We start from the raw sequence: 21,948 nt of genomic DNA on the forward strand, positions 1-21,948 counted from the left end.
GCATCTAAAACAAGGAACTTTTGCCTAATGAAATCCTTTCTCTCCTCCCCAGGTGAAAAGACTGATGGTTTGATAGGTGTGTCAGAGCTGATTATTTCCACTGCTGTGCAGGGAATGTTGTTCTGTCTGCTAGGGGCTCAACCTCTGCTGGTGGTGGGCTTCTCTGGACCCCTTCTAGTGTTCGAAGAGTCCTTCTATTCAGTTAGTATTTCTGATAAATGGATACAAATACTACAATTGTGCCTGCAAATAGTGTAGTTGTTTTAATTTAGAAAATGCATGCAAATAGCACTGATTTTTGAGAATAAAGCACATTTTATATTGAGCATAATTTGAATATAAAGGCGTCTTTGGACTGAAAATCACAGCATATAATAAATTCAAATACCTTTCTGTGCTACTGCAATGCATTTAGAACCTGGATTAGTGAAGAAGACTGAACTTTTGTGAGCAAAAGTGGCACAACTGTTACGTGAATTTGCCCCACAACTCAAATGTGAAAAATTTCACTGGAATAATATAGCAGGAAAACTGAATATGAATCAATGTGTTTGCAGTTCTGTAGGTCCAATGAAATCGAGTATCTGACAGGACGTTTGTGGATTGGAATCTGGTTGATCATCATTGTAGTTCTCACGGTGGCCTTTGAAGGGAGCTTCCTGGTGCGATTTGTGTCCCGCTTCACCCAAGAGATCTTCTCCATCCTTATCTCTCTCATTTTCATCTACGAGACCTTCTTCAAGCTGGGAAAAGTATTGAGATGTTTTTTGTTGTTTATTCTTAGAATTTGTATATTTATGTTCATCAAAAGCTCATCTTTGCTGAATAAAAGTATTCATTAATTAAATAGAAAAATCTTAAACACCCCACATTTTAATTAGTGGTGTATGTTTATGAAAGATTTAAATGTGATCAGCATATATTCAGACAGTCTTGTATAATGTGCAGATCTTCATGGATCATCCTCTCAGAAGCTGCAGTGGGCGAGAAGAAAATGACACCGCTTTATCAACACCCACAAGTGACGGCAGGTCTCCAGATGCCCCTCAAACCCTAAACCAGCCAAACACAGCTCTCCTCTCCCTGGTGCTCACGACCGGCACCTTCTTCATTGCCTTCTATCTGCGTAAATTCAAGAACAGTGCTTTTTTCCCTGGCACGGTAAGCCATTGTCCCAGTTTTGTGCCATTTACACAATGATGTCTAGATGAACATATAGGACAAGTTTTTAATGACAGGGTCAAATTTCTTTGGGTGATAAAGTGGCATTGACCATAGTGATATTGTCTCTTATCTTTTGCTTCAGCTCCGAAGGGCTATTGGAGATTTTGGAGTTCCTATTGCAATCTCCACCATGGTTCTTCTGGACTATGGCATTAAGGACACTTACACACAGGTGAGACATGAATATGTTTTTATCATTTGATTCATGTATAATCTATCATTTATGAACTGGTTTACTCTTAGCATTTTCCACTCAAACACCCAATTTATTGGTGCATAGAATGATGATTTCACAATTACTTAAGTCTAACTGTGTTTTAGACATGTGACATTTCTGAAGTGCTTTAGAGGAAATTATTGGAACAGAAAATGGGAAGAAAATGCATAAAACAGTTCAATAATTAAAAAAATAATAATAATAATTAAAAGGATAGTTCACACAAAAATGAAAATTCTGTCATTTATTCACCCTCAAGCTGTTCCAAACCTGTTAGACTTTTTCTTCTGTTGAGCACAAGAGAAGATATTTTGAAGAATGCTGGTAACCAAACAACTGATTGTAGACATTAACTTTTATAGTATGGGGAAAAAATACTCTGAATGTCAAAGGCTACCGTCAGGTTACCTACATTCTTCAAAACATTTTCTTTTGTGTTCAAGTGGAGGGTGAATAAATGAAGACAGAATTTTCCTTTTTGGTGAACTATCCCTTTAAGACCGAATATAAAATTATAATTATAAAAGTTTATCTTTTGTTTCTTTTTCTATGTTATTTCCTACATTTTCTCTCTAAATGTACATTCCAAAATTTTGAAAAACGATTGCAATATATTTCAATGCTTTTATAAGGATTCACTTCATTTTTTTTAAATACCATCTCAGTACTTTTCTGTAAAAGGGTGGTCACATTTACATTTCTGTAAAAGTTTTGTAGACGGTATCCAGTCATTTCAATAAGAATCCACATAACTGTGTATGTTGTGTGAGGGGGAAAGATTTCACATTGAAATTGCCTGTGATATTTGTCTAATGTGACTATACCTTAAGGGTTGTAAGTTGATCTTTAAACTTCTTTCCTCCCCTTATAGAAACTAAGTGTGCCTGATGGCTTCTCTGTGACCAGCCCGGACAAGCGTGGTTGGTTAATACACCCAATGGGCTCTGATGGCCAGTTCCCCATTTGGATGATGGTTGCCAGCATTCTACCTGCCCTGCTCGTCTACATCCTCATTTTCATGGAGACTCAAATCACCACGTGAGTCACAGGCATTCACTAACTTGCTCTTACCATTCCTACATAACCTCCATTATATTATTCCTGGATTTATATTGATTCAGTTTTCCTTTACAGTCTTATTGTGAGCAAGAAGGACAGGATGCTGGTTAAGGGTTCAGGGTTTCACTTGGACCTGCTGATCATCGTGGTCATGGGAGGCGTTTCAGCGCTCTTTGGGCTGCCGTGGTTGACTGGTGCTACGGTTCGTTCTGTAACTCATGCAAATAGCCTCACAGTGATGAGCAAAGCTGTTGCACCTGGTGACAAACCACGCATTCAGGAAGTGAAAGAGCAGAGAGTAACAGGATTTCTAGTGGCTCTTCTAGTAGGTGAGTGGCTTATTTTTATCATCTACAGTAGGCCTATATCTGCACCACAGTGTTTAGGAAATATATAAAGTGATATTAGATTTTTATCGGTTTGTAACTATTTCTCCCATTACCTTGCCATTATCTAATGTGCGCATTTGAATACTTTGATAACAAAAATAATTCTTACTAATAATAATTGGGTACCTTATACTTTACAATTATGATACTTTATAGTAATAATAATCATTTAAATAATTGAACGTAAAAATTTTTTTTTTTAATAAATTTATTCTTTTTTTCTTTTTTTTTCTTCAGAACATGATCATTAGTAACAAAACATATTTTAACAGAAATTAAAAGTCTCAGCATGTTCAAAAGAAAGGGAAAAAAACAAGAAAGGAGAAGGAAGAAGCTAACTTATATTTGCCTTCCCCTTTTACACATCTAGCTTTGAAACGGCTACTGTTTACTCTTGCAAGATATCATATTTTATCCTTATTGAGAAAAAACTTAATCATTTTTTTGAACCTTCTTTTGAATTGCACAATATGTTTGCTTTCCTTAATTGTTACAGGTAAATTATTCCACAGCCTCTTCCCGTTGACAGATATGCACATGCTTTTGAGTGTAGTAGGTGCCATTGATTGAGAGAGATTTCCTCTCCTTCTTAAATTATATCTACTATCTCTTTCCTTAAACCATTTTTGAATATTATTAGGGAGTACTTTGTTTTTAGCTTTGTACATAATTTGTGTGGTCTTAAGATCCACTATGTCTTTACATTTTAATGTTTGTAATTTTAAAAATAAATCATTTGTATGTGCATGATTGCCAACATTGCAAACTATTCTCATTGCCTTTTTCTGCATAGTGCATATCGTCTTTAGGGTGGTTTTATAGGTATTGCCCCACACCTCTGTGCAATAGGACAAATAAGGAAGAAAAAGCGCGCAATATAAAATATACATTGTTTCCTGGTTCAATATGTGTCTCACTTTACAAAGTATACCAGTGATCTTTGCCAATTTAGAACTAATGCAATTGACTTGTGGTTTTAAACCACTTAACTTTAGCAAATGCGATTTTTACCAGGGGACCACCTCGAAACGCAATTGGGCTGGTTTTGTTGTGAAAACCTGGCAACCCTGTTTTTAATGTTTTGTTTTTCATTCAAAATAGTATTCAAAATATTGGTTATTAGCTGTAACATAAAAATAATTATTGGCTTATTGGTCATTTTAATATCATTGCATCCCTAAATAAATTCTAACATGTTACCCTCAGTGAATGGCTTGTTGAGTTATTAGATATAATTGCTTTATATTTGTTGTTTTGAACAAACTCTCTTTCCTCCAAAGGTCTGTCTATTGTGATTGGAGATGTTTTGCGGCAGGTTCCTATCGCTGTGTTGTTTGGTATATTCCTCTATATGGGAGTGATGTCTCTCAATGGGATCCAGCTAACTGAACGCATGATGCTGCTATTTATGCCACCAAAGTACCATCCTGACCACACTTATGTCCGCAAGGTTTGTCATCGAGAGCTCAGCCAAGCACAACACTCACCAATCTTAAATCAATAACCAGATGACAGTATGTCTGGAACGCCATTCTCAAATTGTCTCTTCAGATCTAGCTGTGCTTTAAACCTTGACGTGTCTATTTCAGGTGCGTACTCTACGCATGCACCTGTTCACATGTTTGCAGCTGGTGTGTCTGGCTGTGCTGTGGGCTGTAATGTCAACCTCGGCCTCGTTAGCCTTCCCGTTTGTTCTCGTCCTCACTGTGCCATTCAGAAGGTTCCTGCTGTCCCGAATATTTACCCAACGTGAGATACAATGTGTGAGTGTTTCTTTTATTTTTGTTGATAGGGAATTGATTTGTGGATGTATTGACAGTATTTTTTTTTTTTTTTTTACATGTTATATCTTATGCAGTTGTGTACATTTATAGTGAGATTAAAGAATAAAATACAGTTAAGGTCAAAAGGTTACACCCCCCTTTCAGAATCTTCAAAATGTTGATTATTTCAGCCCCTGGCTCTAAATGCATGGTTTTTCATCAGTGAGCGTTTGAACCTTCTGTAATAGTTGCATATGAGTCCCTCAGTTGTCCTCAGTGTGAAAAGATGGATCTCAAAATCATACAGTCATTGTTGGAAAGGGTCAAATACATAAATATGCAATACATAAATAACAATTTGTGGCACCTGAAGAATTTTTCTGAAGAACAGCAGGCAGTTTAACTGTTCAGGACAATCAAGAACAACTCATGAACAACTATCACTAAACAATAACAACAATAACAACAACAACAAAACAGCTGTGGATCATTCAGTTAACAACACAGTGATAAGAATTATGGGGATGTAAACTTTTGAAAGGAGTAATTTTTATAAATGAAACTTATTATTTTATATATAAACATCTTTTATGTGAAATATTTAATTTAGGTTAGTACTAAATAAACAATAACATGCATTTTGTATGATCCCTCTTATTTTGGTAAAATAATTAACATTTTGCAGACCTCAACTGTATATTTTTTATATTTCTATATATATATTTACATTAATATTTTGCCTATATTGTTTGAAAAATAATGGAGAAAGGTTTCGCACTGTACAGTAACACCTTGTTTTCTTTACAAACATTAAATCTTAAATCCTATTTTGCTGTTTGACTTTAATGTTGTTCGTTTTGTCTATGTGACAGCTTGATGCAGATGATGCAGAGCCTTCATTGGATGACAAAGAAGGCCAAGATGAATATACAGAGATGCAAATGCCAGTATGACCTCATTCCTCACCTGTTTCTACCTGGGCTGGCCTGACTCTCTTTTCAGTCAGAGATGTCCAGATGTACTGCCCTGATTTTTTTCATTAATCAGTTTGTATCTCCATTTTGTTTTCGCTTAAATTATTTAAACATTATATTTATACATATGTAAAAAAATGTTAAGAGGTTGCTCAATGACACTTTAGCAACTAGTGTCAACTGTACTATTTTTTTCTGTTTATTTATCAGAGTTGAAATGTTATCGTACTAATGTGTGTGTATTGGAGGGGTTAAATGAATTTATGATATCCAGTCAGCTCAAAATGATACAGGAAGCACTTTAAGGTCAATTTGAAATGAAGCCTTTTCAATTCATTTTATTTCATTGCAAGGTGACATACAATGTACTCCTAAAAATGAATAACTGTACAGAATGAGATTCATGCAAATTATATATGATTGATATTTTTGTAGCTAAATTAAAATAATACTAAAATAATTAGTTATAATTAAACAGAGATTTATGCTGTATTCAACAACAACAACACACACAGACACACACACACACGCATATATATATAATATTGCCTATAGCAACAAAAAACAGTTTGCAGTCACCAGTTTATCTGGAAGAAGGAAACATATATATATAACAATATGTTCTTTTGAAAATTGTTGCATAGCTGTTTGGAAACTATTTTTCTCACCAGAGCACCAAAGAGGCCTGTGTGTTTATATAACATGAACACTAAGAGAATCATATAAGTAGTGTTAATAGTATATAATACGTAAATATACAGTCATTGGATTATAGTGGATTTGATTCACCTTGTTTGTCTGAGAGAAAAGTCATTTAAAAATTGTTTTATGGAGTTCAAAAGGTGAAGTTTTACACTATCTCAGTTATGATAATGTTGATTAAAATATCACAGAGCACATGAAATGTTTTGATCGTTTAATGCACTACCATTTATTTTTATTAACAAGCTTCATAGGTGAATATTTGTCTTTTAAGGGAACATAACTAGAATCTATGAAATTTGTTAAAGCAAAAAAAACAAAAAAAACAAACAAGTGTAGATTTGGTATAATGCTATAATCAATTTTCTTAAATGTGTCTCATGTACATTCCAATCAAAAAGACGATCTTGCAAACAAATTATTTTTATAAAGAAGGGACTACATTTAAGATGTTATTTAATCTGTTGTGTGTGCGTACTGTCAGAATGTGTATTTTCCCCTGCAAAAAACTGTTTTCATTACGATCTCACATATTGCAGTAGTGCCTTTTTTCAGATATTATGTTGCTTCACAAAGTTGAAAAAAGTGACCTTAGCAGGTATGAAAGAAAAAGAGCGCTTCAACAATAGATTTTTGTGATTATTAAAATATTACTGTATAATGTCAATGGTGACAATGGTCAATGTTTTAGCTTTGTAAATGTTTAAAGTACAGGCCCAAACCTAATAAAATAATAAAAAACTGATTTAACTCTAGACATTTTGTTTTCATTTATTACAATCATAATTGTACACATACAAGTCAAATTAATAACGAAATTGTACTGGTGTATCTTACTATAATGTTTTGTCATATTGACTATTGTTAGATGAGTATGGTATTAGATGGCAATGCCACTACAATATTTTCAAATATTTACAATATTACAAATATATACAATATTTAGTTATTCTGTTTTTAAAAACTACCAGATATATCAGTCAACGGTGGATATATTTTACTTTCAGAGTAAATACTTTTCACGTATCCTTTAACTAGTGCACTAATTATGTTCTCTGCACTATGATGGCATATTTTCCAAGGACAGGACAAACTGACAATAAAAAACACCATGAGCTAGATATGAAATGAACAGAGGTTATAATCCATATGCAGTGATCTACATTAATGAAGGCCCGGTCGCTGTTAATGCACCTCTGCTGCCATCTCATGGCCATTACATAGTGAGGGGAGCCTTTAGGCATAGAAACAGACACATAAACAGAAGTACAAGGCCTAAACAAACTTCACTTTGACCCATGAACTTCTACAACATTCATTATTGCACATATGCCTCATTTATGGCTGTAATCTTGTCAAATAATAAATATTATCTTCTGGGGAAGTAAAAAAAAAAATCCAGTTAAAAGGATTGTTCATTCAAAAATAAAAATTATGTCAACATTTAATCACCCTCAAATTGTTCTAAGCCTGTATGAGTTTATTTCTCCTGTTGAGCACAAAAGAAGATATTTTGAAGAATGTTGATAACCAAACAGTAGCCACTGACGTCCATTGATTTTTTCCATGCTGTAAGGAAGTCAGTAGCTTGTCAACTGCTTGGTTAGCAACATTCTTCAAAATATCTTCTTTGGAAATATATGAAACAATTGTGTCATAATGACTCAAAACTGACCTCCCACATATTTATCTTCCATAAGGAGTGGAAAAGATTTAGCAATTAGACCTTAACAAACTGTTTAGATAAACTGAATTTCAAATATTAAAGTCACTTTTCATAATTTTCCTACAGGCATACATGTTTCGTTTGATTTTAGCATTTCGTTTTAAACCAGTAAGACTCTGGACAGTTACAAGAAACAAGTTACAAAATACACCTAACAAAAAGAACTGACCCAAAAAGAACAATACACGCTCAAATTATAAATCAAGCAAGTTTAATTTTACATAAGGACATTTTCTAGCTGGTGAAATATTTAGAAGCTCAACATGACTTATTAAATGTATATTGTGTAAAATGTTTTTTTGCAGGTTTTCCTTGACCATAATCTTGAGAGAAATGATCACACACCACTAATGCTCACTATTCATGAAACATCCCGCTCAATATATATGACAAAATTGCTGCCTAAATAAATGCTCATCAATGGTACACTTGCAGTGGTTTGTGTGAAGCATCTCTCCCAGGCCTGGTCAGTCTGAGGGGGTTGAGTCTGTCACAGCTGTCTCCTCCTTTCCTCGTGCCATTGGTCAGTTTCATGTAAAGAAATCTCGTGACGATTGTGTACAATCAGAGAGCATGAGGGCGAGATACAGTCAATGGCACTTTTACTCGGGCTGAGAGGAAACGATGCCTGACTGTGATCTTTACGCTCAAGTCAAGCCATGGGAACTTTAAGCACAAGCAGCCGTCATTCTACATCGCCTCTGAAAACATATCAGTGCAACATCAAATGGAGATCAACTTAACACCAATTAGAAGCGAGTGATTTTGGGCTGCAGAGGCGATGTTTTTGGAGCGCGGAGGCCGTGTGTGTTTCCGCGGCAGCAGGATGAACGTGGGCACCCAAACTAATCGGTTTAGCACTTGGAAGTCCTTGCAGGGTTGGCAAAGAGTCCTGCTCTTTTGCATGGGAACCAGTAGATATTTTTGTCCTGGTAAATGCTCAGTCATAAAAGAGAACTCTCTAGCAATTATAAACTAATATTAACGTAGTTTATTATTGTTAGATGCATGCACGTTAATTTGCCTCTTCGCTTAAGGTGAGTTTAAGGCTTGAGAGAAGTAGCTCTTTAAAATGTTGCAAAATAAATAAACATTTTATCAATATCAATCAGAAATGTATCAGAATGTTAAAAATAAGTATTATTTTTAAGTTTTAGCCTCCGCCTTTTTTTTCGCATGTTTTCCCTCGGAGTTCCTCCCCCTGCGGCGCTGGGCGGAGTTTCATACCGAACCAGACGCTCCTTTTGTCGGATTCGTTTCGACCTGACTCCCCGGGGTTTACGGCTAAAAAACAGATACTTAAATACAATAAAACCATTTAACGCGAACACGTCGCTAGTTAATAAGCACATCCGCGACGTTTTATTGAAAAAGGTAAGTGATTTGATGATTTTTTGAGTCCGTTTAGATCGTTTTTCTATTTGCTCGTCCCCGAGTCTTTGTAACATTCATGGCGGCTCTGCAGTGAGGGCTCTGGGGCGAGGGAAGGTACAAGCGGCCGCTCATAGCTCTGTTCGGGATTCTGATACACCAAAACATAGTATTATTGTACTATGTCTGAATATGTGACCAGAATTAAACATTTAAGCCTTTATGTTCACGACAAAATTATTTTTTAGCGAAATAATGTGTTTTTTTTATAATGTCACGATCCCTGCAAAAAATCTAAATGTGCATGCACCCACGCTTGAATTGTCGGCAAGGAGGTATTGATACGTATATATTAAGACATCACTTCACAAATTTAATCGGCGTAAGCGATATTCCTCGTACATTCGCCAGTAGCTTGCTCGCTAGCTGAGGCATTCGTGCCAGCGGAAGCTGCGTGGTGACTCCTGCCGGAATAAAGACGCCATTACCGGGCTTGGAAACAGACTAACGGTCGGTGCGCTACAAGAAACGTATTTTACACTAATGTATTTAATCGATTAGAGTGGCTTTCACACGAATTATTAAAGTAAATATGCGGAGACTTGTTACTGACATTAATTTTAGTAAAGCACAATGCATTTTTGACAGTTTACTTTATGCCATAGCCTACTTTCTGTCAGAAGTGATTAACTTAGTCCAAGACCTCTTGAACATAAAAAGCCCAATAATGGTTTACTGTTACCAGAGGGTCTCGAATATTGCAGAAAAATAGATTTTCCTAGTTTTTAGCTCTTTTGGTTCGGTTCCCCTTGCGCGCGGGCGGGGATGACACTAACCGTGAAACCTGCGCCTCGTGCGGGCGCGCAGCGACGCCGCAGCTCGAGAAGGACGCGGGCGACACTTCCCGGTGATGTCGCGCGCTAAATGACATGACACACCACAACATACAGTACAGTACATATTGTGATGCTGGCAAAGTATACAAAAATATACACACGAGTCTTTGCTTAACATAATTCCGGATCCCGAACTTAAAAAAATGCTCGTGTTTATTAAATATGAAATATACAAAAATTACATGAGAAGATGTTATCACTTATAAATATAATTTCTAGTTTTATAGTAATACAATCCGTTTATTCTTTAAAAAGAAAACAGTATGTGTTATAGTGTCATACGGATAAAAAAAAATTAAATGACTGTAATATTTTATGCATATGATGAAGTAACGTTACTCGCCTATGATCAGTGTGCCGCACTGGCAGCGTGTAAATAGAGAGCGCTCGCGGAGAACGGGAGGAGACACCGAGGCTTCCGGGACACTGATGCACTTTAGCGAGGGTCGTGCTCGTCCTCACATCTCGCTGCTCGTGCTTACATAATCCCAAAGGAAAGTCTTTCCTGCAATTCCGTGCCAAGATGACCCCCGACACCGTGTGCGTGCGTTTCTCTCGCATCCTCAAATCATGTCGTGAAGCCCCGATAGTTGTCGGTCTTTTCCTCGATGCTTTGCTTTGCCGATCGTTATTGGTGAACCTAGAAGAAATTCGAGGTTTGATCATGGATAGGCGTTGGAAATGAGCGGTTAGGGCATCATTGTCATGGTTTCTCACCGTTCGCCGCCGCCGCTGGTGCGTGATGACGCGTTCGCGTCGCGGTGGTCCAGAGGCGGAGCGTGGGCACGTGTGCCTCTGATGACATCCGGAATATTGATTAATCACGTCACAATTAGACGACCATTCACAAAATTGAATCACACTATATTCCCCTGTGTTATGGCAATATATTTATTCCTTAAAACCTTTAACTAGCATCTTTTTATGTTTATTGTGTTGATCAATTGTCTTTTTTTTTGTCTATTTTTTTATTATAATGTATTTTATTTCAGTAGAACCTGTTTTTTTTATACTAGCATTTCTATGATAAGTAAGTTTAAATACTAGTATGATAGTATCAGTACACTTAGTCAGTAGTACCTTTAATTAAATACTTAAGTACTTATCCCTTTGCTATTAGCCACTCAATATGACAAATAACTATTCCACTGTTACCGGTAACAGATTACACTTTCTGTCTCTCTCTCTCTCTCTCTCTCTCTCTCTCTCTCTCTCAGTATATCAACTATTCTCTTCCATTTAATTTAATTAATAAGCACTAGTATTTAATGAATGTCACTCTTTGAAATACTAGTAATTAAAAAGTGCTAGTAACTTAAGTAGATATTAGTTTAAATGGATAAATGTTTAAAAGGTTTGCCATATTCAGCCAGTAGCCCATATTCACAGCCTCACTTTGAATTGTCTTGTTTTCTTTATGTAGTCACGTGGCCAGGGAACTGTCAAGGTGGAGCTTGGTGAATTCTGTCATCATGAATGGCAGCACCAGTGTGTCTGGCACCCAGACAGGACGACTCAAGAGCGAGTCAGGTACATTTGCATGTTGTCCATGATGGGTAAAGTCACGCAGACACATTGCAGTTATATTCAGCATAAACACACCCTCTGGTTTTAGCAAATTCAGCATGCTTAATGTGTCGGTGTGCATTGTTTTTGTTAGTTGCAGATACATGGAGCAAAGAGGACTGTCTGACACTGCTGGAGAGGATACGCAGTCTGCTACCTGATGGAGACACAATGAAGTATAAAACCACAGAGTCTCATTTTGACTGGGAGAAGGTGGGGTTTGGGGGATTCACTGGAGACATGTGCAAGCAGAAATGGCAGAAAGTTTCCACTGAGGTTAGCCAAATTCCAATGAGCTAAAGCAATAATGTTTCTGTTTTCCAAATAACTGTAATAAGTGTTTATGTTAAAGGCACTTTCTTAAAATTGTCCATGTTAAGATTATTTTAGCCAGCTTAATAATAAACAGAATGTTAAAATTAATATTTGCCTTGTTGTGTAATGATTTTCCCACCCTAGGTGCGTAAATACAGAACGATGACAGAACTCATTGTTGATGCTACTGAGCACGTGAAGAACCCTTACAAGGGGAAAAAATTAAAGGTGAGATTGCTAAAACGTCAATATTTAACTTTCTCTTTTTTTTCTTAATTTGTTGTTTTAGCCTGATGAGTTATGTCAGATAAAAGGTTATTTTCAGTGTTTATGTGTTTATTTCTGTTTTAGACACATCCAGACTTCCCAAAGAAAGCCCTCACTCCCTATTTTCGCTTCTTTATGGAGAAGCGGGCCAAGTATGCAAAAATCCATCCAGAGATGAGCAACTTGGATCTCACCAAGATTTTGTCCAAAAAATATAAAGAGCTTCCTGAAAAGAAAAAGGTTAGATTTTCTGGGTAGTTGACATGCAACACCTTTGGGAAGTTTTACTTGTCCTTTACTATACTATATAAACTTTTTTTTTTACTATAAACTAAACTTTACTATACGTAAAGTGCTGGTATTAGTAAAATTTCATTATTTCCATAGTTTTGAGTCATGTTTCTCTTGAAGTGCTTGCAAATATTACTTTTGAAGGTCATCTGTTTTGCTTGTAAATTTGCACTATTGCTTTTGTCAGCTCAAGTACATTCAAGAGTTCCAGAGAGAGAAAGAGGCTTTTGAAAAGAACATGGCTAGATTCAAGTAAGTGTTCACGTTCCTCTGCACAAAAACACCTAACACATGTCAGTGTTTTTTTATTGGTGATTCAGTGAGAGGATTCTGTTGTTTTTAGGGAAGACCACCCGGATTTAATAGAGGAGAGAAAGAAGTCAGACCTTCCAGAGAAGCCCAAGACCCCTCAGCAGCTGTGGTACAACCATGAGAAGAAGACCTACATGAAAGTTCACCCAGAGGTAGTCTCAGTATAATCTTTTTTGAGAGCATCTCATCAGATTGAACTTGTTGCGGAAAGACCTACACTCACTTCTCCATGTCTGGTGCCTGTAGGTAACCCAGAAGGAGCTGAAGGAAGCATTACGTAAACAGTGGTCCCAATTATCAGACAAAAAGAGGCTAAAATGGATCAGCAAAGCTCTAGAGCTACAAAAACAATATGAGGTATGACTTTGTGTTTTCACAGTAGCAAAAGTGTTGAAGTCTTTGTTGATAAGAGGGATAAAGGACATTGTGAAACATTGCTCTCTCATACAGGACAGCATGAGAGCGTATCTTGAAGCTCATCCGGATGCAAACTCTGAGGAACACGTCAAATCTGTCCTGACCAAGGCTGAACGGCAGCTCAAGGACAAGTTTGATGGCCGGCCAACCAAACCACCACCGTATGTTTCAAACCACTTAGAAGAATTTGTTTTTCTCTGGAATCCCTTAATTTAGTTGTTTTGTACGGCATATGCAGTCATATCTTACCAAAGTCTTGTTCATACCAAGATATTCTGCTCTTGGAATAGAAATAGAATGTTGGTGACCGTTTTGAAATCCACTAATGATTCTTGTCTATATATTTGCAGTGTTTGAGATATGTTCGATTCATTATATACATTATATATATAGATGTATTAATTTCATGTATATTTTTATTGCTATGTTCTGCAGAAATGGCTATTCTCTGTACTGTGCTGAACTAATGGTAAACATGAAGGACGTACCAAGTACAGAGCGAATGGTGCTGTGCAGTAAGAAATGGAAGATGATGACCCAGAAAGAGAAGGATATGTTCCAGAAACAATGCGAACAGGTCTGACAGAACAGCCCACTCTTGATTTGTTTAAACCAAAAAACAAAATATAAAAAAATTGCTGCTAAATAATTGTAATCTGGAAATGTTTCTGTGGTTGGCCAGTAATGGCTGACCCTGATTTGTAGGATGCTCTGTGGTCGACGGCCAGTATGATATATGCATATGTATTCATTCACTGTTCAAAATGTTTTGAAGTTTCTTATGCCCACCAAGGCTGCATTTGAGCAAAAACACAGTAAAAAAAGTTGTATAATATTATTACAGTTCAAAATAACTTTCTATTTTAATACATTTTCAAATGTAATTCATAACAGTAACATCTATTAGTCATCAGTCTAATAAAGATAAAGATTAAAAAACATTGTATTTTTACTCAAAATTATACTAATTGTTTACTGTTCATTGACAAAACTGTCAACTGATTTTGTAACTGACTAAAGGGGAAGCTAAACACTTCAGTTAATCAGCAAAGCAGGCATGGTTTATAATAATAATTATTATTATTACAATTTTTATGATTACAGTTCTCAATAACGCAGTTTTGACATCAACAACACTAAAACTAACATGTTTATCTTTCTCATCAGAGAAAGAAACAGTATGAGATTGACATTCAGAGGTTTCTTGAGGTAGGTACAAAGCACTTCATTTCAATTCATTTGATTTAAACAGTTGTTACTGTTGAATTCCTGATCCTGCTTTTAAAGGAAAGCTTGGCTTATTTTAATACTTTGCCTTAATCTCCGTCTCTCTGCAGAGACTCCCAGAAGAGGAGAGGGAGCGTGTGTTGGGAGAGGAGAAGATGGGAGGCACCAAGCTGAATATAGCGGGTGCAGGCAGCCCCCTAAGGGCCAAATCCCCATGTGTGAAGGTGGGCATGTGCAAGATGCCCTTGTTGATGTACTTGCATGCTGTTATGCTCTGGTGGAATGTTATCTGAATCAGAATGAGAAGCAGTTTTTCTCTTCTTGTTGTGTTGTAGGAACGGTGTCGTGACACTGAGCTTGATCAGTGTGTACAAGGGCTTTCGAAAGAGAAGCGAGACAGTAAGAAGAAAACACGGCTTCCTGAAACGCCGAAGACTCCAGAGGAAATGTGGCAACAGAGTGTGATAGGAGACTATCTGGCTAAATACAGAGTAAGAGCATCATTAATGATTTTTTATATAATACAAAGAGACCCCTAAAGAATCACAGAATGCTAAAGAAAGATTTGTTCATCTAGAAACAGTAACCTTAAGCTGTTGCTCTTCACAGAATGACCGGAAGAAAGCACAGAATGCGATGGATGCCGCTTGGAAGGCCATGGAAAAGAAGGAGAAGATTCCTTGGATCAAGAAGGCTGCAGAGGACCAGAAGCGATACGAGGTTCAGTACCGGACCGTGGTCAGTGACCAGACATTTTGACCACTGTCTTCTCACCTGTGCTGAAGAAATGTCAAAATGTTGGTCACCCCTAACTTTCTGCATTGAAAAGGAGGTGGAGGGGTCTGCAATGGATGCACTTGTGTCTCAGTGTGTATATGCTAAGTTTGTGCTGTTTCTAGCAGAAGTTGGTGGAATTTGTACTTATATTTAATGAGTGTGACTTGCCGTCATTGCATCAGTGATGCTTAAATGGCTGTAGCGGTTGATTCTATATCTTTTTGCAATGTAAACATACAGTACATAGTTTTTGGTTTATCAGCTCATCCTGCTCATTTGTTTTCATGAGTATCTCAGCTGTCTTGTCTTTGCATTCAGGTTGAAAAGGAACAGTATAGTCAGAAATAGTCTCTTTGCTCATGTTTCGTTTTTCCATCCTACAGAGAGAGCTGTTAGAGATGAGGACAGTTCTGTCAGGACAGGGACAAAGAAAACCTAAATTCGATGGCGAGCCTAAGAAGCCACCAGTGTGAGTGGAACTTTTTTAGCTTGTTGCTTTCTGAGAGACTTAAAAAATACTATTTCGTCTGTTTCAATGCTACTTTGTCTTCTCCTGTCCAACCTCAGGAGCGGGTATCAAATGTTCTCTCAGGAACTGCTAACTAACGGTGAGCTGAATCACTTCAGCCTGAAGGAGCGCATGGTGGAGATCGGCAAGAGATGGCACAAGCTTAGTCAGATCCAGAAGGACAAGTATAAAAAACAGGTGGAGGAGCAACAACTAGAGTACAAAGCTGAGCTTGACGCTTGGGTAAAGGTAGGAAGTTTGTTGAATTTTTCAGTTCTACAAATCAAATACACTTTTTTCTTTTTATTATTGAGTGCTTATTTATTGTCTTGTTTATTCAAAAAATACATTAAAAAACATATATTGTTCATGAACATGTAATGAAAACATATATTGTATATATATATATATATATATATATATATATATATATATATATGCATGCATGCATGCAATCACTTAAAGGGATAGTTCATCAAAAAGGAAAATTCTGTCATTAACTATTCACCCTCATGTCATTCTAAACCAGTAAGACATACATTCATCTTTAGAACACGAATGAACGTATATTTGATGAAAACTGAAAGCTTAATGACCCAGCAAAATTTTTTATGTTACACTTTATGTTAAGGTGTCCTTGTTACCGTGTAATTATACATTTAAGTACCAAGTAATATTAATTAACTATATGTACTTACTATATGATTAGGATTAGGGTTTGGCTTAGGGTTACTTGCATATAACTATGCATAATTTATTGTTATTGTAATAGTAAGCACATGTAACATGTAACAAGGATACCATAAAGTTTTTTAAATTAAGCTTTTATTATCCTTTTTTTTTATTTTAACAAGCTTCACTGTTTTTTTTTTTTTTGAACAAAGCTAGCTGCTCAGATTGTATAAAATGTCATGTAGTATGAATCAGAAAAAAAATAATCAACTGTTTGTTTTTGTTTTTAATAGACGGACTAAGATGTAATCAAGGGGAAATTTTATAAATTTTTACTTGATGGTTACACTGCAATACACTTTCGTAATAAATTAACAACTTTTCCAAAAAATATTTTTGCAACACCATATGAAACCAACAATTATACAAAGTGCACTTTTAAGAAATTGGAAATTTTCATGGAAACTTTTGTCTCTTAATGACCTTATTTAAAAAAATTGTAAGCAATATGAGTTTGGAGATTTGCAGTAACGTATTTCCCTCTCTTTTTTTTTCTTGTTTTTCTAGTCACTATCCCCTCAGGAGCGTGCAGTATATAAAGAGTTCTCATCTACGGTAAATAATTGCTCATTTTTGTGGCTTTAACTTGCGCTTAAAGCTCTGACTATTAGCATTACGTCTCACACAGTCATCCATATAGCTGAGTTTGTGATTTACTCTTCTCTATATCGATACCCCTGCACTGCATGGCAAGATGAGGCACCTTGGTTCATTTAGTTATTTGACCTTTGCTTGTAAAAGCTATTTCTATCCTTGCCATCACGTGTGGCTTCATTATTTACTTTCTCCCTATTTAGAATCGCATCTCTTGGCTCCCTATTTAGAATCGCATCTCTTGGCTCAAACTAACATGATCTGAATGAATAATGTTCTTAGGGTTTACAGTGGGGCTACTAATCATTGCTTAAGCTTGAATATGTTTTTTTTTCTCCTGTGCCGCTCTGTCCTTGCACCCCCACCCTGCCCTCACTCTGCCCTCACAGAAACGGCGAAGCACTACAAAAGCACGAGGTCCCGGGGCGAAAGTCCAAGTCACCAAGGGGAAGGCGGTAGGTGCCAGAGCCGCGACGGTGGGTCCCGGGGGGGGCAAGCGTTCCATGGCGTACCGGGCCAAGGTAACGCCCGCTCTCTCTGGGCAACTCACCCACACAGGCTGTGGACTCTTTGTGAAGTGCCTTACAATGTTACATCATTTTAAATTTCACTAATTGATTTTGCTGATGATGTATGTGTGCGCAAATACAGTGAAATGCACATATAAAGAGAGTTTGAGAGATGTGTGACTCTTGGTTTCCAGCAGGACACGTCGGACTCAGATGAAGATGATGAGAAAACAGATACATCAGATTCGGAGGATGAAGATGATGAGTCATCTGGCAGCACTGATAGTGATGATGATGACGAAGATGATGAGGTTAATTTTGCTTTGGTTAAAGGAACACTCCACTTTATTGAAGATAGAGTTTTACTGAAAGTAAAGTTAAACAGTTGAGTTTTACCGTTTTTAATCCATTCAGCTGATCTCCGGGTCTGATTGTAGCACTTTTATCTTAGCTTAGCATAGATCATTGAATCGGATTAGACCGTTAGCGTCTCTCTCAAAAATGACCAAAGAGTTTCTATATTTTTCCTTTTTAAAAATTGACTCTTCTTTAGTTACATCATGTACTAAGACTGACGAAAAAAAAAAAAAAGTTGCGATTTTCTTGGCTGATATGGCTAGGAACTATACTCTCATTCCGGTGTAACAATCAAGGAACTGATGCCGTACCCTGGGTGCAGCAGGTTCAGTGATATTATCCAGAGCCTGAAAAGAGTCAAGTTTTAAGTAGGAAAAATATAGAAACTCTTTGGTCATTTTTAAGCAATATGCTAACGGTCTAATCAGATTCAATGATCTATGCTAAGCTAAGCTAAAAGTGCTACCGCCAGACCCAGAGATCGGCTGAATGGATTCAAAAACGGTAAAACTCAACTGTTTAACTCTAGGGGAGTTAGAAAATTAGCCTATTTAAAAACAAAATGTGGAGTGTTCCTTTAAATTCTAGAAAATCTGATTTGTTATTGGCACAGGCATTAATTATTTTCTAATGTTGACTTAGAATGAAGATGACGATGATGATGACAATGATGATGATGACCAATCGGACGGTTCCAGCAGCTCATCATCAGAAGATAGTATTGACTCCGATTCAGACTAACCTGTCCCACCCCCTCTTAGAGGGGGCTGTGCCGGACACACCCCCTAGCAACACCCCTCCTGGAAAACAGGGAGGAGGTCCAGTAGCTGTGAGCTCACAGCATGCAGTAATCTGGCTCCTTGTCTTTACAGGGAAAAAAAACAGGATGGGGGCCAGCAGCTCTCCCGTCACCCATGTCCATGTGTCATGCGACTTGAAGTCAATCGGACAACTGTTTTTTTTGTTTGTTTTTTTTAAAGGAGCTGTGTTACACGTGTGGCAATCGCATCAATTTTATTGCCTTTATATAGGTGTGTTATTAAAATCTGTGTTGTTTTGTTCTTTTTATTTTAACTTGGGAATAATTTGTTCATTTAAGCCGGTTGAGCTTTTATAAGTTACGAAAGTATCAGGGTTGCTCAGAGGTGGCTGTTAGGGATGAAAGACTTTGAAATGAAGGAGATGAATTCTTCTGTTCTCCGGTTTATATTTGTTTGCCTCACTTAGTTGCTGGGGCTCTGGGGGCTATAAGAGCTGCTCAAGTCTTGTTTGGATCATTCTGTTGCAGATCCTCTATAATAAATGCACTTTTCTCCTCTTGTACTCGATTGTGTATTTTCAAATACTTGTGATAGGTGATATTCACATACTGTTTTGCAAAGGGATAGTATTTGAATTGGAGGGTTTTCCAATGTGCCAGATTATTAAGTATATTGTTATAAATAATATGACAGACGCCTTTAGAGCAATGCAATTATTTCCAAGCTTTACAGATCCAGATCCGGACTTTCAACCAGCTGAGGGACCCTCAGTATAAAGTTGTTGGATTTCATACATTTAATTATAATAATAAATTCCATGATTGATAATAAAAGGATAATAATAATAAACAATAAATCCTTATATATCTTTTTATTATTAAAATATGATAAGGTCTTCGTATATTCATCATGTTCCCATGAATATTTATAGAAAAATATATAAAGTTTTAAAGAAAATCATTTTATGTCTCAAGGAGATGGAAAATGCTGATATGATCTTTTTAAAATTAATTTAAAAACATTCGCAAAAAATCAAACAAATTTACTTATGCATCATTTAACTTAATTTTACGTGGAGTCGGTAGTCACGGTTGTTTCCAAATACGTTGAAACTATTAAATGAAAAAAAAAACTTGTATTAAATCTCTGTTCTTAGTGTGTAACACCTCTATTTTTGTGCTTTTGATGACCTTAATTATTTGATGTGATTGCTTAAGAGATAAGGAAGATCAGCAAGGTTTTCTCAAAGAGCAAGACTGTCATTTCTGTTAGTAAATCTGAATTTAATACTGCATAACGCGTTCATTTCGCCAACGGTGTCAGATTTCCATTTTGAAGTTAAGCGTTCCCAGTTCCTGCCATTAGTTGTGGTCCTGTGCAGGATTCCCTCCTCCGGCCCCCTCCGGCTCACATGCTTGATTTTCGCTTCCTGTCCAGCAGCTCCAGATGGAGCAGATCAATGCGCGCATTCCAGCTCATTGTAACTGTAGCGGCATGTGATTTCAGCCCGTAATGTCCGCGCGCTGTGTTCAACACGATGCAGTGAATATGATGCCGTTTGGAAACACGGAGCTTTGTGCACAGTTTACTTTGCAATTACTTTTGAATCTATTAATACGGTGTGGAACCGCGTCTGTCTCGGTAAGTTATAAGGCGTGGTTATTTTCCTCGAGTGGCAAAATTTGTTTTAGATAATGTGATGTCAGCAGCAAATAGAAACTTCAGGAAAGGCGCACTTTTTCTAGGGATTGTATTTTTCCTAGGAAAGATGAAAATCACACTTAATTATTGACGTGTTTATTTCTCTGTAAAATCCAGCTTTAAACGGGAGGATGTTTTGGAACATGGTAGCTCTTTTAAGATTGCAAACAGCTGACTGACCAACTAATATGTTTCCAAAAGATGAACCATTTTGAGACGCTGATTTTTGTTGATGGTCCTAAACTGGTCTACCAGCTAGAAACCAGCAACTAGCTTAAACTGGATTTTCCAATAGAGATCTATTGTATTGACTTTATTATCTAGTTCCACTCTCTGATAATAACATTATTATTATTATTATTATATTTTTTTTATTGTCTTAGCTCAAGGTTGTTCTATTGAGGTGACTACAGAGCCATGAGGTCCTCATCCTCGCGTTTATCAAGTTTTTCATCCAGGGATTCTTTATGGAGCCGGTAAGTAAAAAAAATGCACTGCTCTTCTTTCATGCATTATACCACTAAATATTCCATCTGCACATCATATGTGCTTTGAGTGAGTTTATTCTGCTTCTGGATTTGCACATCAGTCTGTACATTCCTCAATTTACAGCACATAATCAAAGTATGTTCGAGTTTAATCAAAGAACTCCCTGACCTCTGAAATTGTTTCAGGCCCCTAAAGACAGACTGTGGTCTTGTGAGGCCCTGGGCAACAGTTTTTATGGATGTCCCCTCTAGTCACAGTTACAGTGTGAGATGTCCAAATTATGTGCAGTAATATTTCCGTGAGAACCTAAAGTTCCTACAAAGTAAAATTGGTGAATTTGAGAAAATGATTATACCATTTTATATGGCAAAAGTTACATTATGCTGTGTTATAGCAGCATAATACACATATGTGACCCTAGACCACAAAACCAGGCATAAGTAGCACATGTATATTTGTAGCAAAAGCCCATTGTATGGGTCAAATTGATTAATTTTTCTTTTATGCCATAAATATATCAAAACTTAATTCATAGCTAAGAACTTAATTAGGGCAACTTTAAAGGCGATTTTCTCAATAATTAGATTTTTTTTTTTTTTGCATTCTCAGATTCCAGATTTTAAAAAAGTTGTATCTCAGCCAAATATTGTCCTAACAAACAATGGAATGATTATTTATTCAGCTTTCAGATGATGAATAAATCTCAATTTCCAAAAATTGACCCTGAAGTCTGGTATTGTGGTCCAGGGTCACCATCTACAATCAACTTGCCTTCAGTGCATGAAACCGTAAATTCTGGCTGTG

At 36.7% G+C, this 21,948-nt stretch overlaps 3 protein-coding genes and 1 long non-coding RNA gene across 12 annotated transcripts in view; 3 read left to right on the forward strand and 1 right to left on the reverse strand.

Moving 5' to 3' along the window:
* The window catches only part of slc4a2a (solute carrier family 4 member 2a), a 33,781-nt gene extending 26,720 nt beyond the window's left edge, over window positions 1-7,061 (forward strand). For all 3 annotated transcript variants that reach the window (XM_059501702.1, XM_059501701.1, XM_059501700.1), the window contains 9 exons: window positions 53-201; window positions 558-752; window positions 949-1,161; window positions 1,307-1,396; window positions 2,313-2,479; window positions 2,576-2,829; window positions 4,170-4,339; window positions 4,479-4,652; window positions 5,525-7,061. In XM_059501702.1, the coding sequence (XP_059357685.1) occupies window positions 53-201; window positions 558-752; window positions 949-1,161; window positions 1,307-1,396; window positions 2,313-2,479; window positions 2,576-2,829; window positions 4,170-4,339; window positions 4,479-4,652; window positions 5,525-5,605 (1,493 nt within the window). In that variant the 3' untranslated portion in view covers window positions 5,606-7,061. The remainder of the gene's footprint in view (window positions 1-52; window positions 202-557; window positions 753-948; window positions 1,162-1,306; window positions 1,397-2,312; window positions 2,480-2,575; window positions 2,830-4,169; window positions 4,340-4,478; window positions 4,653-5,524) is intronic.
* Window positions 7,062-8,081: 1,020 nt separating this feature from the next.
* Window positions 8,082-11,224, reverse strand: LOC132096387 (uncharacterized). The gene is made up of 2 exons (XR_009422576.1): window positions 11,039-11,224; window positions 8,082-10,961 (listed from the first exon to the last, which is right to left on the reverse strand). It is a non-coding gene; the product is annotated as an uncharacterized LOC132096387 (long non-coding RNA).
* LOC132096386 (nucleolar transcription factor 1-A-like) lies at window positions 8,672-19,516 on the forward strand. Of its 6 annotated transcripts, none has more exons than XM_059501704.1 (20): window positions 8,672-8,986; window positions 11,745-11,851; window positions 11,982-12,163; window positions 12,347-12,430; window positions 12,554-12,709; window positions 12,948-13,012; window positions 13,104-13,224; window positions 13,319-13,429; window positions 13,523-13,650; window positions 13,925-14,066; window positions 14,657-14,698; window positions 14,827-14,940; window positions 15,052-15,207; window positions 15,326-15,454; window positions 15,877-15,962; window positions 16,061-16,250; window positions 17,241-17,288; window positions 17,717-17,848; window positions 18,031-18,147; window positions 18,836-19,516. In XM_059501704.1, exons 2-20 carry the CDS (start codon window positions 11,794-11,796, stop codon window positions 18,932-18,934), a joined length of 2,160 nt encoding a protein of 719 aa, XP_059357687.1. In that variant the 5' UTR covers window positions 8,672-8,986; window positions 11,745-11,793; the 3' UTR covers window positions 18,935-19,516. The 6 variants fall into 6 exon arrangements, with proteins under 6 accessions (XP_059357687.1, XP_059357686.1, XP_059357688.1 ...); XM_059501703.1 differs by lacking the exon at window positions 8,672-8,986 and adding an exon at window positions 9,279-9,428; XM_059501705.1 differs by lacking the exon at window positions 8,672-8,986 and adding an exon at window positions 9,279-9,428 and having other exon boundaries at window positions 18,034-18,147.
* Window positions 19,517-20,392: 876 nt separating this feature from the next.
* Window positions 20,393-21,948, forward strand: part of asap1a (ArfGAP with SH3 domain, ankyrin repeat and PH domain 1a) — a 53,008-nt gene continuing 51,452 nt past the window's right edge. Inside the window, exons 1-2 of one of the 2 annotated variants that reach the window (XM_059501710.1) lie at window positions 20,393-20,595; window positions 21,039-21,131. In XM_059501710.1, coding sequence (XP_059357693.1) covers window positions 21,073-21,131 — 59 coding nt within the window. In that variant the 5' untranslated portion in view covers window positions 20,393-20,595; window positions 21,039-21,072. The remainder of the gene's footprint in view (window positions 20,596-21,038; window positions 21,132-21,948) is intronic. The other variant, XM_059501709.1, reaches the window with a different exon arrangement.

The sequence above is a fragment of the Carassius carassius genome, chromosome 20 (assembly GCF_963082965.1).
Source record: "Carassius carassius chromosome 20, fCarCar2.1, whole genome shotgun sequence".
In the NCBI taxonomy this organism is placed as follows: domain Eukaryota; kingdom Metazoa; phylum Chordata; class Actinopteri; order Cypriniformes; family Cyprinidae; genus Carassius; species Carassius carassius.

Excerpts from the sequence above, each read along its gene's own strand:
- LOC132096386 (XM_059501704.1), top strand. The coding sequence starts at position 11,794 with ATGAATGGCAGCACCAGTGTGTCTGGCACCCAGACAGGACGACTCAAG. Across the intron at positions 13,430-13,522 it reads AGCTACAAAAACAATATGAG|GACAGCATGAGAGCGTATCT; the intron begins GTATGACTTTGT and ends TCTCTCATACAG. Across the intron at positions 18,148-18,835 it reads ATGATGACGAAGATGATGAG|AATGAAGATGACGATGATGA; the intron begins GTTAATTTTGCT and ends ATGTTGACTTAG.